The 19,951-nt window shown below is 37.3% G+C and overlaps 1 protein-coding gene across 1 annotated transcript in view; it reads left to right on the top strand.

Moving 5' to 3' along the window:
* Nucleotides 1-19,951, top strand: part of UNC5C (unc-5 netrin receptor C) — a 425,753-nt gene that overhangs the window by 359,748 nt on the left and 46,054 nt on the right. The window contains exons 8-10 of the mRNA XM_054688141.1: nt 14,760-14,816; nt 16,880-17,071; nt 17,758-18,102. Of these exons, the coding sequence (XP_054544116.1) occupies nt 14,760-14,816; nt 16,880-17,071; nt 17,758-18,102 (594 nt within the window). The remainder of the gene's footprint in view (nt 1-14,759; nt 14,817-16,879; nt 17,072-17,757; nt 18,103-19,951) is intronic.

Genomic DNA, 19,951 nt, shown 5'->3' with positions numbered 1-19,951 from the left:
ATATCGACAACTGTTGTCCTCTTGAAAACAGACATCAGAGGGAAAACACATATTGAGTGGGAGACTTCAACACACCACTATCAACAATGGATAGATCAACAAGACAAAAAATAAGTAAGAAAAACTAAAGCTCTAATAAGGACCTAGAGCATTTGGGCTTAACAGACATCTAAATAGAACACTAAACCAAAAAACGGAGTACACATTTCTCAAGCCACACGGATCAATCTCCAGGATCGATCACACATACTGGGGCACAAGACAAACATCAACAGATACACCAAGATTGAAATCATCCAACCATCTTTTCTGACCACGAAGGCATCAAACTAGAAATAAATCATAAAAAGAAGGCAAGGAACTATCCTACCTCATGGAGATTTAAAAGCCACACTACTGGAAGACCACTGGACTAACGAGGAGATCAAAGAAGAAATTAAAAAATTCTTTGAATTGAATGACAAGGAGGACACCAATATCCTAAATGTATGGGATGCAGCAAAAGCAGTAATAAGAGGAAAATATATAGCAATAGAAGCTCACATCAAAAAACAAGAAAGAACTCAAAGAAACAACCTAATCTCGAAGCTCAAAGATCTAGAAAAAGAACAACAAAAAAACCCCAGAACCAGTAGAAGAAAAGAAATAATAAAAACCAAAGCAGAAATAAATGAAATGAAACTAAAAAACAATCAAAAGATCAATGAAACCAAGAGCTGTTCTTTGAAAAAATAAATAAAATAGACAGCCCCTAGCCAGGCTCACAAAGGAAAAAAGGGAGAAAGCACAAATACACAGAATCATAAATGAAAGAGGAGAAATCACAATGGACACAGCAGAAATCAAAAGAATAATCAGTAACTACTATGAACAGTTATATGGAAACAAGTTCAACAATCTAGAGGAGATGGACAAATTCCTACAACTCTACAATCACCCAAAGCTAGATAAAGAAGAAATAGAACACCTAAAACAGACCAATTACAAGCAGCGAAATTGAAATGGTAATTAAAAACTCCCCAAAAACAAAAGCCCAGGACCTGATGGATTTACAAATGAATTCTACCAAACATTCAGAGACGAATTAGTGCCTATCCTTCACAAACTCTTCCAAAAAATTGAGAAGGAAGGGACAATACCAAACACGTTCTATGAAGCCAATATTACACTAATACCAAAAACTGAATAAGGACAACACAAAAAAGGAAAACTATAGGCCAATCTCCCTAATGAACACTGATGCAAAAATCCTCAATAAAATTTTAGCTATCAGAATCCAACAATGTATCCATAAGATAATTCACCACGACCAAGTTGGATTCATTCCAGGGCACAAGGAGGTTTAACATCCGAAAATCAATCAACGTTATCCAACACATCAACAAAAAGAAATATAAAAACCATATGATAATATCAATAGATGCTGAGAAAGCTTTCGACAAAGTGCAACACCCATTCATGATAAAAGCCCTTGAAATTCTTGGATACAAGGAACATACCTCAACATCATAAAGGCCATCTATGACAAGCCAACAGCCAGTATCATTCTCAATGGTGAAAAGCTGAAAGCAATTCCATTAAGATCTGGAACAAGACAAGGATGTCCACTCTCACCACTGCTTTTCAATATAATACTGGAAGTCCTAGCCAGAGCAATAAGACAAGAGAAAGACATCCAAGGAATCCAAATAGGAAAAGAAGAAGTCAAACTATCACTATTTGCAGATGATATGATAATACATAGAGAACCCCAAAATCTCCACAGAAAAACTAATTCAACTCATCAATCAATTCAGTAAAGTGGCAGGATACAAAATCAACACGCAAAAGTCAGTAGCCTTCCTATACACAAACAATAAATCTGAAGAAGAAGAAATCAAAAAAACCACCCCTTTATTATCGAAACAAAAAAAAATCAAATATTTGGGAATAAATCTAACAAAAGAGGTAAAGGACCTATACAAAGAAAACTATAAAACACTGTTAAAAGAAATAGAAGAAGACACAAAGAAATGGAAAGACATCCCCTGCTCATGGATTGGAAGAATAAACATTATTAAAATGGCCATCCTACCAAAAGCAATATACAGATTCAATGCTATTCCAATCAAAATCTCAATGGCATTCTTCAAAGAAATAGAACAATTATTGATGAAATTCATATGGAATCACCAAAAACCCCGAATAGCCAAAGCTCTACTGAAAAAAAAAGAAGGAATGGAGGCATCACACTCCCAGACTTCAAACTATACTACAAAGCCATAATCATCAAAACTGCATGGTATTGGAACAAGAACAGACATACAGACCAATGGAATCAAAAGAAAATCCAGAAATAAACCCACAGATTTATGGTCAACTAATCTTTGACAAAGGAGCAAAGACTATGCATTGGAGCAAAGAAAGTTTGTTCAATAAATGGTGCTGGAAAACTGGGTCGCTACATGCAAAAGAATGAAGCTTGACCACTACCTCACACCATACACAAAAATCAACTCAAAATGGATTAAAGAACTAGACATAAGACCTGAAACCATAAAATACATAGAAGGAAATATAGGCGAAACACTACGGGATTTGCACATCAAAGACATCTTTACAGACACATCACCCAAAGCAGTGATAGTGAAGAGAAAGATAAACAGCTGGGACTACATCAAATTAAAGAGCTTCTGCACAGCAAAAGAGACAATAACAAAAACAAAGAGAAACCCCACCAACTGGGAGAACATTTTTTGCACCCAACACTAATGATAAAGACTGATCACAAAAATCTGCAAAGAGCTGATGAGACTCAGCAACAACAAAGAAAATAATCCAGTCAAAAAATGGGCAGAAGAGCTAAAAAGAAACTTCTCTGAAGAGGAAATGCAAATGGCCAACAGACATATGAAAAAATGTTCAACATCACTTATAATCAGGGAAATGCAAATCAAAACTACCATGAGATACCATCTCACACCAGTGAGAATGGCACATATTAAAAAAACTAGCAACAACAAATGTTGGCGAGGATGTGGAGAAAAAGGAACTCTTGTGCACTGTTGGTGGGAGTGCAAAACTGGTCCAACCACTATGGAGAGCTGTGTGGAGATTTCTGGACCTACTAAACATAGAGCTTCCATATGATCCAGCAATTCCACTCCTAGGTATTTACCCAAAGGACACAGAAACATCAATTCCAAAGAGCACCTGCACTTCTATGTTTATAGCAGCACTGTTTACAATAGCTAAGCTTTGGAAACAACCCAAATGCCCAAAAATAGATGACTGGATCAAGAAGATGTGGTACATATATACCATGGAATATTACTCAGCATTCAAAAAAGATAAACACATGCAATTTGCAGCAACATGGATGGCACTGGAAGGGATCATGCTCAGCGAAATAAGCCAAAAAGAAAAAGAAAAATACCGGATGGTCTCACTCATAGCAGGAATCTAGAAAACTTAAATAAGGGACCAGGAAAATGAATATAAGAAAGTGAAAATCAAAATCAACAAAAAACTATGAACCAGAGACACTTTTTGGGGTGGGGGCGGGAGGGGAAGGATTGGGGTCAGAATGGGGCGTTGCAATTGTATGGGGGAATATAAAAAAAAATTAATATTTAAAAAAAAAAAATAAAAAAAAAAAAATAAAGTTGCTCATATCATGTGGCCCAACAGTCCTACTTCAGTGAATACATTTTAAGTAATTAACATGAATACCTCAAAAGATATGTGATATGCCAAATATGTTCATAATCTTTCGTTTTATTATAAAAATGCAAATTCCAATTGTTAAGTACCACCATTAAATGGCATTTCGCCACTAAATTATTTATGATGATTTACCATGGAAAAGGAGAATATGCTTAATATATACATTTACTATTTTTTTTAAGATTTATTTATTTATGCATACAAGAACTGGGGTATAAGCCAGAGTTGTGGGAGTGAGAGATTCACCAGAGACAGAGGGGGGATCAGAACAGGCCGACTGACTGAAATACACTGCTGAGGAGAGCAGCAGACAAGTCAGGAGAGGTCTGCTGCCCCATGTGGGTTGCTCCCTGGTCAGCCTGGGGATTGAACTTGTGCTGCAGTGGCTGCAGATAGCTTCATAAGTTGTGTCTTAACCCCTTGTGCCACCAGGGAGGCCCTATACATTTAGTCCTAGTTATATAAAAGCATGTTTAGGAAAAAAGATTAATGAAATTTATGCATTTTCTTGGCAAGTGAAATAAAGTAATTTTTTTTCTTTTTAAATATGCCTTCCATCCCTTACATTCTTCATGCTTACTATTTTGTTATGTTTCTAATTTTAAATGACTTTTTAAAAGGGAGATGTTGACTGGCTGGAACAGCTGCATGGTCTTGGCTACAGGCATCCCTGGATTTGACATGTCACAATATCATTGACTTGCCCTGGGAACTTGGTCACATTGTTCCAATGAGACAATATTTATATTAGATTACCAAATGTATATAAATAAAACTCTAGGCGGCAGAAGTTACTAACAATATGTAAATCAAGCATATTTGTGTGTGTGTACACACACACACACACACACACACATATATATATATATATATATGTAAAAGGATTTTGAGGACATGGGATTTGGAACTGAGTTATAGTTTTGCATTCTTTCCTAGTTGCCTATCATATACATATTACTCTGTGCTTTGAAAGCATGCTTATTCTTAAGCTGTTTGATAAATGGGACTCATTATGTGACACTGTGTAATTTTATTTTTGAAACAAGGTCATGGTCTTAAGTAATTTCAGAAGTTCCATTAAATTTTTTAGGCCAACCGTATGCATTAGTTGATACTAAAGTATAATATATATCATGAATATATTACATTGAATACATATCCTTACTGACCTGAAAAAGCAGTTCCTGTAAGACCTATACTGGGGACACTGTTCCAGATTAAAAAAAAAATACAGAAATTGTTCTCATTTCACGGGAATGCATTAAGGGGTACGTAGAAGCCATCAGAGTCTCATAATGTTGCATAAAGAAGCTGGACATTTTGGCTTATTAACATATTGTTAATTAAAAAAAATAAGTAATGAAGTCCTTAAATATGCTAAATTATATGGCGTGCAGTGAAGAAGAAAAGGTAGATGACTTGCGTGTTTTTCTCACTGTTAATACTACAGAATATTATATCTTGTTCAGAAGGTAGTAATGAAAGATCTTTTGTGCTGTCTACCGGTTTAGGTTTATTTATACCATCCCTGAAATTGTGTGAAATAGCACCTGCTTTTGCAATGTAACTTTTAAGTAGGATTTATATAAAATAGTTTTGAGTGGGAGGGTGAATAAAAAGGGAAGAAGGAACACTAGACACAGAGAAAGAAATCCATGGGGGAAAGCATTAAAGACAATCCCTGAAAATGCTAAAGAAATAAGCATATTTATCTTTTATCTTGACACAGTTGTATTATCACAACCTGGTAACATTTATTTTTTTTTTTTGAGGTTGCATTCGTTCATATTGTGTAGGGTTTAGAGGTACAGGATCACACCTTTCATGTGTATGTACCCACATGTACGCCATGAAAGCACTGAAGAATTTAACTTTTATAATCTTCATAATGAGTTTGTAGTGAGATTTACTTTGTCACAGCTGGCATATAATGGTTTAATCCATGCTTACCTCTTCCTTTTGAAAATAACAATCCCAGGACTATGTGGCTTGGTCCAGAAACAATATACAAGATTAGATCATTCATTATTGCAGATATCCTACAGACTTTTGTTTCTAACTCCTTCTGCAGATGGAGGTCCTACGTAGGTATATGTAACAGTTGAAACCTGAATTTAGAATTACTCCTTGCTGAAGTGGGTTTACGCCACAGTAGACAAATTTAAATTTGCAATTTACAAATAAGAACTGTCTGGAATTGTGTCTGCATCAGTGAACTTCCTGACTTTAGGAAATTAAAATGTTATGCCATCTGCAAATTTAGCACTTTCTACTCATTAAAAAATTTACATGCCACACAGCTCATCCATTAATTTTCACATCCAGCGGAAGTGGCAGAACTATGTGTGTAAATTGTGGTGTGGACACACTGCATACCAGGGCCCCCAGAATGCCAGGTGCATTTAATGTGGGGAAATAATTTACCTTACAAAGAGTTGTTTCTTGACTTCAGAATGATGTGTTTATAACTGCCCTGGTAAGCATCTGAGAAGGCGCTAGTCAGTTTGCAGTGAAATTCTTGTCAACCCAGCAGTTTGATAGGAAAACATAATTGTGAGTGTCAGACAGTGAGTGCTTTTATCTATAGTTTGAAAGAGTCAATGTCATAGCTGTGTTTGTATAATCCTTGATATGTAGTGTCCCAGCTGGCAAATAAATATTCTGAGTGTGGACAGGAGACCCAACACAATGTTGTGCGTTTCCGGAATCATAAGCGAATTTACTTTTGCTTTTTCCCCTTTCTGGCAAAACATTTTCCTGCTTTTGAAAGCAGGGATGTGGTTAGAGACTCTAAAGCCCACAGAAGCCTGGTGAACATCTATGGAGCCCCCAGACAGATCGTGTGAGAGGACATACTCAAGGTCTCTGGCTTATAGGATTTCCAGACTCCGAGGAGATGGGTGGAGAAAGGTCCCTCCCTTTACAATCACAGCAAAGCATGACCCTCTTCAACATCATATAGGTGCAGGATCAGAGTTGTTCATTTCAGCTTTCTTTTTGCCCAAGATCAGAAGATAAATGTTAGACCACCTCTTTGTCAAGACTTTTCATCACTATACTTTTCTGTCAATGTTTTTGGTACCGTAGAAGGATTGCAAGGATAACAATTGTAATTAAATCCTTTTGGATTTAATTGCTTATTATTTTTCATAAGAAACATTGATGATGATAATGTATCTATACTAAAAACACTTGTATAACTTCTAATTATTATTTACCTTCTAACTTCTTATATTTATTTCTTTTTTAAAAGATTTATTTTTATTGGGGCCTCTCTGGTGGTGCAAGGTGTTAAGACGCAAACTATGAAGCTGTCTGAAGCCTCTGCAGCACAAGTTCGATCCCCAGGCTGTCCAGGGAGCAACCCACATGGCGCAGCAGACCTCTCCCGACTCGCCTGTTGTTCCCCTCAGCAGTGTACTTCGGTCAGTCTGCCTGTTCTGTTCCCCACTCTGTCTCTGGTGAACACTCTCACCCCTCACACCTCTGGCCTTTACAGACCCAGCTCTTATATGCATATATAAAAATATTTTTTTAAATAAATCTTTTTTTAAAAGATTTATTTTTATTTACACATATAAGAGCTGGGGTCTGGGGTAAGAAGAATTATCAGTCACAGATTGGGGAGCAGAACAGGCGGATCTACTGAAATACACTGCTAAGGGGAGCAGTGGGCGAGACAGGAGAGGTCAGCTGAGCCATGTGGGTCAGCTGTCTGGCTGGGGATCAAAATGTTGCCTCAGTGGCTGGTGATAGCTTCATAGCGCTGAGACTTAACCCCTATGCGACCAGGGAGGCCCTAACTGCTTACATTTTTACTATATTTTAACTCTCTGATTAAAACAAGTTAAACAAAAAGATATTTTGTCATAATCACCCTTTCCCCATAACTTTATCTCTGGACTTAAAACATTCTACTGCTAAACCTTTTATGTTGATATTCTTCAACCCTGCACAGGCTTCTCTCCTCTATTTAACTTTTGTTCTGATAACCCTAGTTACATCTTCTAGTAGAGTATCCTCAAATATCTATTCTTTTCCTATAAATCTGAACATATTTTTTTTTAAGATTTATTTATTTATTTATGCGAGCACTGGGTACAGTCAGAAGAGAATTCACCAGAGCCAGAACAGGCAGACTGACGAAATACACTGGTGAGGGGAGCAGCAGGCACGGCAGGAGAGGTCTGCCGGGCCATGTGGGACCCTCGCCAGCAGCCAGGGATCAAACCTGTGCTGCAGAGGCTGTGGGCAGCCTTGCAACCCAGCCCTCAACCGCTCCCCACCAGGGGAGGCCCTGAACATATTTATTTTGAATGGCAATAGGTTTTAAAGAAAACATTTGCATCAGAAAACATGTATTTGGGGTGAGGAAAAAAACTCATCAAGTCACTGTCAAACAGAATCACCAGGATGCATCTGTTTTCAATATTTGTTTTCAATATTTACCACTTTATATATTTTATTATTATTATTATTTTTTTTTTTGGTTAAACTTGCGTAGCTGATCTTTGAGTTTGATTTTACTCAACTATTGAGTTAAATTTCAGAAACTTATTCTTAGCCTACTGTAGGTCACCAAGCAAGATTGTGTTATCCTGAAATGTTAATTCTCTGCATTCATTGTCAGAGGGGTGTGGTTTGCTGTTCAGTTCAGGGTTGTGGATCATTTTAGAGAGGCATGACCTACTGCTCAGGCAGGCTGGAGCAGAAATTACCAGGGCAATTTAGATAAATGACATAAGTGATAAGCAAATGACCTGTTCTATTTTTGTTGTCATGTCCTACAATTAATGTATTCATTTGTTTGGAGTTCCTTAAGCCTCTGTCAATAAGCAAACCCTCAGAAGAGTGGTAAATTATAATAAATGGCCATGAGTAGCTTTGACAGTAATGACCTTTGACATCATTAGTCCAGTCCTCATGGGCAGGCTAGATGAGAAACAACCTAAAAAAAAAAAAAAAAAAAAAAAAATCTGAGTATGTTTATTTTGAATGACAATAAGGTTTTAAAGAAAAACATTTGCATTAGAAAAAAATGTACTTGGAGCAAGGAAAAAAAACTCATATTTTGGCTTAGTATCAAGTCACTGTCAAACAGAACCACCAAGCAGCCAGGTCAAGGATAAATGAAAATCCATGAGAAAATATTCTTCTAATACCAGAATCATGAAAAAAAGGACACATCTTATAAAGTGGTGTGCTGTACTTCAGAGAGACAAATACGCTAAAACTTTCAAAAATGTGATTACTTAACAACATGTACTTCTATAAAAACACACTTAATACTTTTATAGGACAACATGTACTTCTATAAAAACACACTTAATACTTTTATAGGTTTATAATTAAGTGATGTCATATTTATAGCTTATAAATTAGCCCCATATAAGACTGAATCAATCCTTTGAGTTTAGTCCTCACATCACCATAAAATCTATTAAGGAAAGTCATGGAGGCCTCTCCATATTGAAATATATTGCATAAACCATGCAAGCAAGCAGGTGCACTTTATAAAATTCCACCATCTGCCTTTTGAGTAGGAATTTGAAGCTAGTCCCCAAAGACAGAGTTTTAAGTTGCAAATATCTACTTACAAATTTTCTTTGTGTTCCTTAAATCTGAGTCACTGGGTCTCAAATTTTGGAGGGCATTGAAATTACTGTATCATAAATATTTAGGTTTAAGGGAATTTCTGGTTCTATTTTAACTTTATTCACTTTCTACCTAAAGCACTGTCTTCTTCCAGCCCCTATACTCTGAGGTCAGGAAAACCTCTCCTTTGAAGAAACATGGCCTTTAAATCTAAGCACAGGAGGCCTCCCTGGTAGTGCAGGGCTTAAATTGTCAGCACTGTCAAGCTATTCCCAGCCACTCGGGCACGAGTTTGATCCCCTGCCTAGGAGCTGACACGCATGGTGCAGCAGACCTCTCCTGTCTCACCCACTGCTCCCCACTCTGTCTCTGGTGAATCCTCTCACCCCACCTCAATGGCCCTGCTCATCTCTGGCCTACACCCTAGTTCTTGTATGCATAAATAAATAAAAATTAAATCTTAAAAAATTAAAACTAACCACAGTAAAGAGGCTACAGGGCTGGAGCATTTCCTGCAGCAGGAGCACTACTCCCCATTGGTTCCCCAGCGCCTGTGCTGAGATGAGAGTGGCCAGTGGGGCATTCTCGGAGCCCAGGCCTGTGCACATCTACACAGCAAGAGAGGTCATTTTGAAATTTGTCATGAATGAAGGAATGTTTTGTTCCAGACAGTTCTTTTAGGACAAGACTGTTCCTTCAATTGCAGGCATTCTGCATTCTTGGTCCTCACTCACTAAATGTAACAAACAACCCCCTAAATATTATGACAACCAAACACCCCCTTTTTGCCCTGTTTCCAAATACTCCCTTTAGCGAGGCACCACCTCTGACAAAGAAATCATTTTAACATCAATTTGTCCTCTGGCCCTGGAAATACTCTTCTGAAACAGGCCACTATATCTTTGCCAGAAGCCACAAAGCCCAAGAATACATCTCTTTACAAGGAGAGGGTGAAAGTATACAACACTTAAAAGAGTGAATTGTTTATGGTTTCTCAGAAAAACTGGACTCCTTGTGTATACTAACTAAGGAATCAGAAATTGAAACAAATTTCCAATGGTAGCATATAAATAATAAGCTGTGTTGACACTACAAATAAAATCCCAGAAGAACCCAGATTCTCAGTGAATGTATAATACGCATCAACATGACATCGATATAGTTGATATTTTTTGATTGTTTGCAATGTATCAGCACTTTTCCAACTCTCATTGTCTTTTCTGCAAATGTGGAGTACTTGTATCCCCTCACACAGATGAGAGTTCTGATGCCGAGTTGGGACGGAGTTTGACCAAGACCTCCTGACTGAGGAAGGGACAGAAGCAGGGTTCAAGCTGAATTCTGTGCGACCAAAAATCTCAATTTTACCCACATGACCAGCAGTTGTGGTGCTTAGTCAGTCAGCCTTACTTTCTAATACTAGAGTTAACTGAAATCCCCAACTTATGAACCAGGCTGTTGATAGTGACACTGAAAACAATTATTCTGCACTGTGTTCTTCCAGAAATGTTATTTCTCATTATTGCAAGCACTGCTCTCAGCAGGTCACCTCATTAGCTGAAGAAAATGTCCCCTGTTGTTCTGTGTGGGACGGATCAGATAGAGAAGCTTAAAAACAAACTCCAGAAAGTGATTCTGTGTCCCTTCATTTAGGGTATGGAACAGTAATCCCCTTCTTTTCTGATCCTTGGCCTCCTAAGTGATGTTTTAGGTGTGTAGTAGCAGAAGTGTTTTGAAAGATAAAAAAGTTTTACAGAGTTGCTATCCAGAATTCTTTTATCAGTGTTTCCATAGCCGAGTAAATTGGAGTGTTGAGCAATTGGTGAATGCCCTTGTCTAAGCAGAACAAGGCACAGTTCTGCTTGCTTCAGTAGCCTCATGCTGAAGCTTATCAAAAATTTCAGGGTCGGGGCCTCCCCTGGTGGCGCAGCAGTTGAGCACTGGGCTGTGAGGCTGCCCCAGCCTCTGTAGTGCCGGTTTGATCCCCAGCCGCCAGTGAGGATCCCACATGGCACGCAGACCTCTCCTGCCGCATCTGCTGCTCCCCTCAGCAGTGCATTTCGTCAGTCGGCCTGCTCTGCTCCCTGCTCTGGCTCTGGTGAATTATCTCACCCTCCCGCGCTTCTGACTCTACCCAGTGCTTGTATAAATAAACAGGCCTTTAAAAAAAAAAAAATTCAGGGTGAACATCAGACCATCCCAAATATTCCATTTTATGCTTTCTTCTGTGCTTTCTCGCTCTTTTTTGAAAGATTTATTTATTTATGAATACAAGGAGTGTGGTACAAGAGGTGTGGGGGGTGAGAGGATTCACCAGAGACAGAGTGGCGAGCAGAACAGCAGACTGACTGAAATACACTGCTGAGGGGAGCAGCGGGCGTGTCAGGAGAGGTCTGCTGTGTCATGTGGGTACTCCCTGACCAGCCGGGGATCAAACTTTTGCTGCAGTGGCTGCGGACAGCTTCACAGTGCTGTGCTTAACCCCTTGCGCCACCAGGGAGGCCCCTCTCCTGTGCCCTCTTACCTGAAAAAGATAAATTCTTAGTACTTGTCTGTTTAAATGTTTGCATGTTGTAAAATAACAGTTCAGCTAGATGGTTCTATTTGGCTATGAGGAATGAGTAAGAGTGAGACTTTTCATTTTGATTTTAATCTAGAACAACCTCAATTACAAGTACTTCATCTAATGTCTTGATACATCAAATATATTGATATTGATCGATAGCTTTTTCCCCATCATAGGTGATAGAAACAATCCATAAAATCCTCTTATTTTGCTCCCTTTAAATTTATTATCTATAGAGAAGCCAAAATGATCATTTCAAAATACATTTAACCATGGGCTTTGTATTTCATTTACAATAAAGTCAAAATGCTTCATCATGGACCACCAGGCCCATGTGATTTTTTCCACTTCTCCCTCTCCTGGCCTTCCCTTTTCTTTTCACCTCCCACTCACTACCTCAACTTCTCTATTTTTGTGTCAGAAATTTTGCATCTACTGTGCCTCTGCATGAAACATTGTTCTCTCCTGATCTTTAGTTGGCTGATACCACCTTACGTTTCAAGTTGCCTTTCAACAGAATGTTATTCATGCTTGATTCCCTAAGTTGGTCATCCTGTATCTCCACTCACATTATAGTCTTTTGTTTTGTTTTGAAGCACTTTTTTTCCACCTTTGAATGATGTTATTTATTATTTCCTTTATTTGCTTCTTTTCTGTTAAACTATAATGAAAGCAGAAACTTTTCCCATTGTAACCCTCTGCCTAGAATAGACCCAGAATATAATATGGTTCAAGAGTATTTATTAGGTGAATGAATCCGTGAATGAACAAATGAATGGTTTTGTGCTTAGAATTAAATAGAAATGTTAGATAAATAAGGTACAAAAATATTTGTTAACTGGATCAGAGCTACATGAATGTGGAGAAATTGAGATTTTATCAAAATATAAAGTTCCCTTTTATTATTCCTTGATCTATTTGTTAGGTGTAGGAATTCTGTTGGGAGTAGGGGGATAAACCCAGAAAAATCCAGAACTGTTTCACAGGGATACATTCCAGACCATGTTTCATCTCTCTAGAAATAGGCTTCTTTTACTAGGCACAGTTCTGCTTTCTTCAGCAGCCTCATGCTGAAGCGTATCAAAAATCTCAGGTGAACAGGAGACCATCCCCAAACACTCTATTTTATGCTTTTTTTCTGTGTTCTCTTACCTGAAAAGATAAATCCTTTGACATCTTCCTACTTATCATCATCCCTACCAGTCTAACAGCATTACACATCTGGCCTCCTCTACCAGCAGTGAACCTATTTTGCTTTAAGTCTTTGGGTTTCAAAAATAAATAACCTTTTCTCTAATGCCTGTGTATGTCCTAGATGTCCCTTTATTGAGTTCACAGAATACAAATAGGGAAAGGTTATTATAAGACGGAAATGTTTAAAAATGAAAATCAAACCAAATCATGGATCCAGACAACTGGAGAAAGGAATATAATATTTATAAAACTGAGTAGGAAGTTGCAATCAATGCTCTAAAATAAAACATTAAAAATTAATTCAAAGCAAGCCTGTCTGTGCTACAGCAAACATCTCTTTCATTAAGGGACCACGGCATGTTTCTCCAGAATTAGTTTCCCAAATAGGTAAGTAGCTTGTAACAACTATGTATTCTGCAAACTACAAAAGATCTAAGTAAGGCTTGGTTTACAGTTACCTTTAGTATCCAAGATGAAAATGCATACATTGTGCAAAAATGAAAAATGATGTAAAAATATATAAAATAAAAAAAATAAAATATACAAAGTACAAAAAAATTAATGGCCTTTAAATTTCAACTATTATGATTCTTGCTGTTTGTCTACATTTTTTGTCCTTGAGTATTACCAGGAAAGTTTAATTCACATGATGCTTATTCATCTTCATTTGATTAATCAAGTGGTACTATATCATTTTATGAATTCATATGTTGTAGAATATTAAATGCTAGGTAACTATAGGTTTTCTCTTAAAATTTTCATTTCAAAAATGCATGTTTCACATTTTTTGAAACTTTTTCTCCCAGTCTTCTTCATCTTTTTCTCTTCTTCCTCCTCATTACTATATTATTATTGTTGTTATTGTTGTTGTCATCATGTTCCTATCTTGGAATACACTGAAAGAAAGAAAACTGAAATTGCTAGTGATATTTTGCATTCACTAGTGAGATGAGATTCATATTTTGCCCTATTTATACCATTCTTCTGAATCCTTAAAATAAATAACCTTATAACCTTTAGGTTCTATTGACTTTTTTTAGTGATTTCAAATAAAAAGCATTCAGTTTCCTTTGTATTGACAAACTGTCTAGTCACTGGGCAAAGCCTATTGGATTCCTATTAAATGGAGGGGCAAAATACAAGAGAAAATCCAAAAAGCAGCTTTGAGGTAGAGGGAGAGGTAGTCTCTGCTCAGTTCAGTAAATGGGTATTTAACCTTTGACCAATGATGACAGGTCTCCTTTAGTTCTATTAGACCAAGAGCAAGCTGTTATGATTAAATAAAAAAAAAAAAAAAAAAACAGTTTAGAGCCATACTGAATATGTCCTGGGAATTAAAGCATATGGCAGGGATAAGGAAAAAAGATTTTCCTTATGCTAATGACCCTTGATGTCTGAAATAAATTAGATCCATTAGAGTTTATGCTCAATAAAAGAAAGACTTTAAGCACTCCAAAGTTAGTGACTCGAGACCAGTTTTTACTCTGAAATTCAATCTGCCTACTTATTAATTCTTAGTAAGACTCCCGAGCAGACAGGAGATGCAGAATCATAATTCTGTGCTGAACCAGAAGTTTAAAAGACCACAGGTTTCTTTTTCTATTCTTTTAATTAAACCATTTTTCATGCCTCTCATTTTGTTTCCCTCATTAATTTGATTTTGTTCCCATTTTCGTTTCATTTTTTGTTTCTTTTCAAGGTTTCATTTATCCTATTTCAACTGAACACAGAACCCAGAATGAATATGGATTTTCTTGTAAGTTGGATGTTTGGTTTTTATGTTGCTGTATAATCATTTAATGTTATTGCCCCCAGTTCAAGTTTACCTTTCTTTCCATCACAGATGTGCACACAGGAAATAGGCACCTAATATATTCTAACATGAAAAACAAATTAGATTTTCACTGCTGAAGAGAAGAAAGGGTCATTTCAAGTCCCTGCCAGCTTTAAAATCTGTCAGTCTACCATTCAAAGCTTGAGTCCCAGTGAATGACAAAACATGTCATGAGATACACTGATATAAATAAAGGGCAGGGTTCAAATGCTAAAAATAAAAGGCTGAGAAAATGCAGATCTTTTGAGTTAGAAATCATGAATGTTGAATAAGTAATCATGGCCTAGAAAAGTAAAACATTAGGGATATAGATAGAATAGTCTGACCAGAGTTCAGAATGCCGCCACAGGGCCTCCAATAAAATCCAGCAGTAAAGTGAAGTCAGCACTTTGGAAACAGTGCTTACACAACCAGTAGTGTGTAGATACCACTAGTGGTCTGAAAATATCTGCCAGTTGTGACTTTACTGACAAGAAGTTGAGTTTTCTGGAAATATTGGATAAGATGATGGTTTATAAAGGAAAATAAACTGTTTCACATATAGTAAATTTTAACACAAAATGGTAAGAGCCATGTGGTGATTGCTAAGCAGGAACCCCTTTACAGTCGTATCAGAAATAACATGAGGTGAGTGTGTCGGAGGCCCCACGAGCCACTGGTAATCTAAGTAACCAGTCATTTCACCGTATAAATCCTGTGACTGTGAACCATAGAGAGAATAGTGATTCCTCAGTGTTTACTTCATGAGACTTACACATCTGAATACCATCTCCCCAGGAAATGTACATGCATAGGAAGTTGAACCTAAATAGTTTGCTTTTGACGACCTGCAAACCCAATTGAATCACCTTTTTTGTAGTGAGCAGTGTTAACTTCATTGAAAATTTTTATGGGTTATGGAAAACTAAAAACAGAGTCTTAAAGATGTCAGTGGGGGTTTGAGAAGGTTTAATTTTGTTTGTTTTGTTGTAATTATCAGTGTCCGTCACCTTTTGCAGTTGGCCGTAAAACATGTTCTGTACCACCAAGGCAACTTGCAATGTCCGTCACCTTTTGCAGTTGGCCGTAAAACATGTTCTATACCAGCAAGGCAACATGCAGCATTTACAGGGATTTTCTTCTTGGTTTACCCAGAAGCAGACCCCCAACGGACTGAACACTGTGTTGGTCAAATGCTTATTTGCCTTCTGGGGTAGTGTGACCTTTCTGAAGGCTGAACCAGCCTTTATCTTACTCAGTGCACTATATATATATATATATATATATATATATTCCAGCAATGACTAGCTCAAATGTAAATGTCCAACAAGAATCTATAGACGCTTAGGGCTCTCAGAGGTATTTCTAACTCTGTATCAAAGTCCCCAGAGTTATTGACATTGACCTCTGCTCCCAGATCTGGTTTTCTGAAAGCACACCTTTCAAATCCAACATGTTTGCTTTGCTTAGGTATACCATTTCCACCTGTCCTTCATTGATTTAGGGGAAAAGTGAGAAGAGTGCTGTGGAAAGTAATTTTATGACTTCTGGTTCGATAAATATACAGATTCCAAACATGCCAGCTATTTCTAACAGAGTGTTTGTGTTTATGTTTTTAAAGAACTATCTGTGAATTCAAAACCACCCTCCAAACATTTTCACCTTGAATCAGTAATATGTTTCCCCCCTGTGGGTTGGGGTGGTTTTAGATCTAGCTTGTTTTTATGCCTCCTAATAAATGGTCTGTTATGCTGCCCAATTTAAGATAGATTAGTGGGTGGATAGATGAATAATGAGGAGAAAAAAGAAGTCACGGAGCATTTTCTGCTGAAATGCCACAGTGCTTCACATCATCCCTCCCCACCCCTGCTTCATATCATTTTTGAAACAGATTTAAAATTAACCTATCAAAAGGCAATAAATGTCTGAAAAAAAATTATAGCAATACATAGTACTGCGGGAAATTTCTCTAACCAGTTAGTCCAATGTAACCTTTTCCCTTCTAGCTGCTCCTGATTCTGATGATGTTGCTCTGTATGTTGGCATCGTGATAGCCGTGATAGTTTGTCTGGCCATTTCTGTAGTCGTGGCCCTATTTGTGTATCGGAAAAATCATCGTGACTTTGAGTCTGATATAATTGACTCCTCAGCACTCAATGGAGGCTTTCAGCCTGTGAACATCAAGGCAGCGAGACAAGGTCAGTTAACATTGCCCTTCACTTACAACGTATGCATCTAATCAGTCTCCCTGTATGATTTCAAAACTTGGTGAAAATCAAGTAATTCAATTTAGTTAGAAAGGACACTCGAGGAAGACAGGTATTTTGATCTGCTTTGTTCATTATTGTATTAACTTCATTCATATGAACAAATTAGAGCTGAAAGGCACTCAAATAAATTTTCTCTTCTTTAGCAGATTTTTCTGTCATACTTATTAACTTTTAATTGAAAAGAGTACATGGATTGGTTGACTGATTTTTTGAGTTTCCTTTGTCTTCCTTTTGACAAGACATATTGCTGTGAATATAGTGTTCTACAAATGAACTCAAATTTAGATAGATGAGGGAAATTATGACCTAATGATCACCTAGTGTGAATCATTGTCTTGGAATCCAATTTTTTGAGATTGTTAAATACCTTAGGAGTAATGAGTAGACTAAAAGGCAAAATATTCAATGGGCTTGTCTACTTATTTGGAGCCAAAAAAATAATGGATCCTAGTTATGTAATGGTCCAATTTTCAGTACAACCTGTGTGTGTGTGTGTGTGTGTATAAATAATGTTTACAGTGTAGCTTTGCTGTTGGCTCAGAAAGTGCTAGGGGTTGTCTAACAAATGTGAGTTGCCTGAATGAGTATGCAAATGAACTTCCTTTCTCTTTCAGACATCCTGGCTGTACCCCCAGACCTCACTTCAGCTGCAGCCATGTACAGAGGACCTGTTTATGCTTTGCATGATGTCTCAGACAAGATCCCAATGACCAATTCTCCAATTCTGGATCCACTGCCTAATCTGAAAATCAAAGTATACAACACCTCAGGTGCTATCACCCCCCAAGATGACCTCTCTGAGTTTGCATCAAAGCTGTCCCCTCAGATGACCCAATCGTTGTTGGAAAATGAGGCTCTCAATCTGAAGAATCAAAGTCTAGCAAGACAGACTGACCCATCCTGCACTGCATTTGGCACCTTCAACTCCCTTGGAGGTCACCTTATTGTTCCCAATTCAGGTAATTCCTAAAGATTGAAACTGTAATGATAGAGCTTGAAAAAATTATTTTTATTTGTTTTCATTAGGCCTGAAATGTTAAATGTAACCTATCTAACCCAAATCTAACTCTCAACATAAACCAAACGTTATTTCAGACAAAATCAGCCAAGCATTTATCTTCTTCCAGTAATTCTGAGAACACCTCTTCTTGAAATATTATGCGCAACTTTTTGCTAAGCTATAATTTAGAACTGTATTGACCTTCTTTTTTATAGAGCTTCACAAGTCAACATCAAGCTGGAAGCCTTCCCTGCTGTCATCACACTTTTAAAGGACAAATTAATTAGAAAACATATCAGTTGGTTCAGTCCCAATTCACTACAGGAAGCGATACTTTGGAATACTGATACTTAGAGCATCAGAGAACATTACAATAAACATCAAATCTTCATTTACTAACTTTGCTCTATATTGCACAAAGTACAAAGGTACTCACCCCATCTCTAATATCTAGAGACATAATTTCATCATGCGTCCTTTTGTAATATTACTTAGTTTTAATTTATTATTTAATTATCTGCTTCTAAAGCACAAGCCACATGAAGATCTTAACTGGTAAGTTAATGAATGATAGTGTTTGATTAAAGTTCTGTATTCACTAATCAATGATAGTTTGGGTTTAGAATCTTGGTCATAAGCAGATTAATGGAATCTGTCTTAGCTGTGACTCTGCCTTAGCTCTGTGAATCCACCTTAGCTCCTTTAGGCAAGACTGAGTATTTCATGAACACAGCACTAAGAAATACTTTGATTAACCTACAGTATTCATGAAGCATAAACATATAATGCGTGAACAGTCAAATCACTTTGTTATACAGAAATTGTTTGTCTCAGGTCTGAATATGAACTTTGTGTTTGATTTTCCTCTAACTTTGCCCTCCATTTCAATGGCTTGACAATTTTTCACCCCACACTTTTAATAGCATATTTTAAGGTCTTTAAATATGTAATGGAATATCGTTTTCCGTTTTAATGCATTTCATGTTGAAATCACATATATATTACTTTTTAAACTTTTTCTCATTGAGTTTTCATACATGCTATTGTATGTTCTTTAAAAACCATGATTTTGGGCTTCCCCGGTGGCGCAGCGGTTGAGCGCTGGGTTGCGAAGCTGCCCGCGGCCTCTGCGGCGCCGGTTCGATCCCCGGCTGCTCCCCGGCCACCAGAGGAGGGTCCCACATGGCGCGCAGACCTCTCCTGCCGCCCGCTGCTCCCCTCAGCAGTGTGCTTCGGTCCTTCTGCCTGCTCTGCTCCCCGCTCTGGCTCTGGTGAATTCTCTCACCCTCCCGCGCTTCTGACTGTGCCCCAGTGCTTGTATAAATAAATAAATAAATCTTTAAAAAAAAAAAAAATAAAAACCATGATTTTAAGTATATAGTTTTGTAGTTTAGCAAGTGAATAAATCAAAATATATTCCGTTTTTTCCATTGTTTAAACATGATATTATTCCCAAGATAGTTTTTTTTCCCCATGATATTCACTGGATTCTGCCTTTCTTTCACATTTCTATACCTCTTACTTTTTCATATATTAAATTATTATAAAAGCTTCTTAAATGGGAAGGAGGGAGCTACCCTGTATTATCTACTTTGCATACAGTCAACAATGGTAATTTGCATACATTATTTTATAAAGTAGAGTAACAATAGCTACCTAGTATGTGTCATGACTTACTCATGTTATATCCATAATTCCATTCCATCCCCATAATGAACACAAAGGTACATTTTATTATCCCCATTGTAAAAAGTAAAACACTGAGGCTTAACAGACTCACCTGTGGGCATTGTACTCTACTCTGTGCT

This window comes from Talpa occidentalis, unplaced genomic scaffold (assembly GCF_014898055.3).
Source record: "Talpa occidentalis isolate TD23 unplaced genomic scaffold, MPIMG_talOcc4v2.1 talOcc4.6, whole genome shotgun sequence".
Lineage (NCBI taxonomy): Eukaryota > Metazoa > Chordata > Mammalia > Eulipotyphla > Talpidae > Talpa > Talpa occidentalis.
This window is presented reverse-complemented; position numbering and strand designations above follow the sequence as displayed.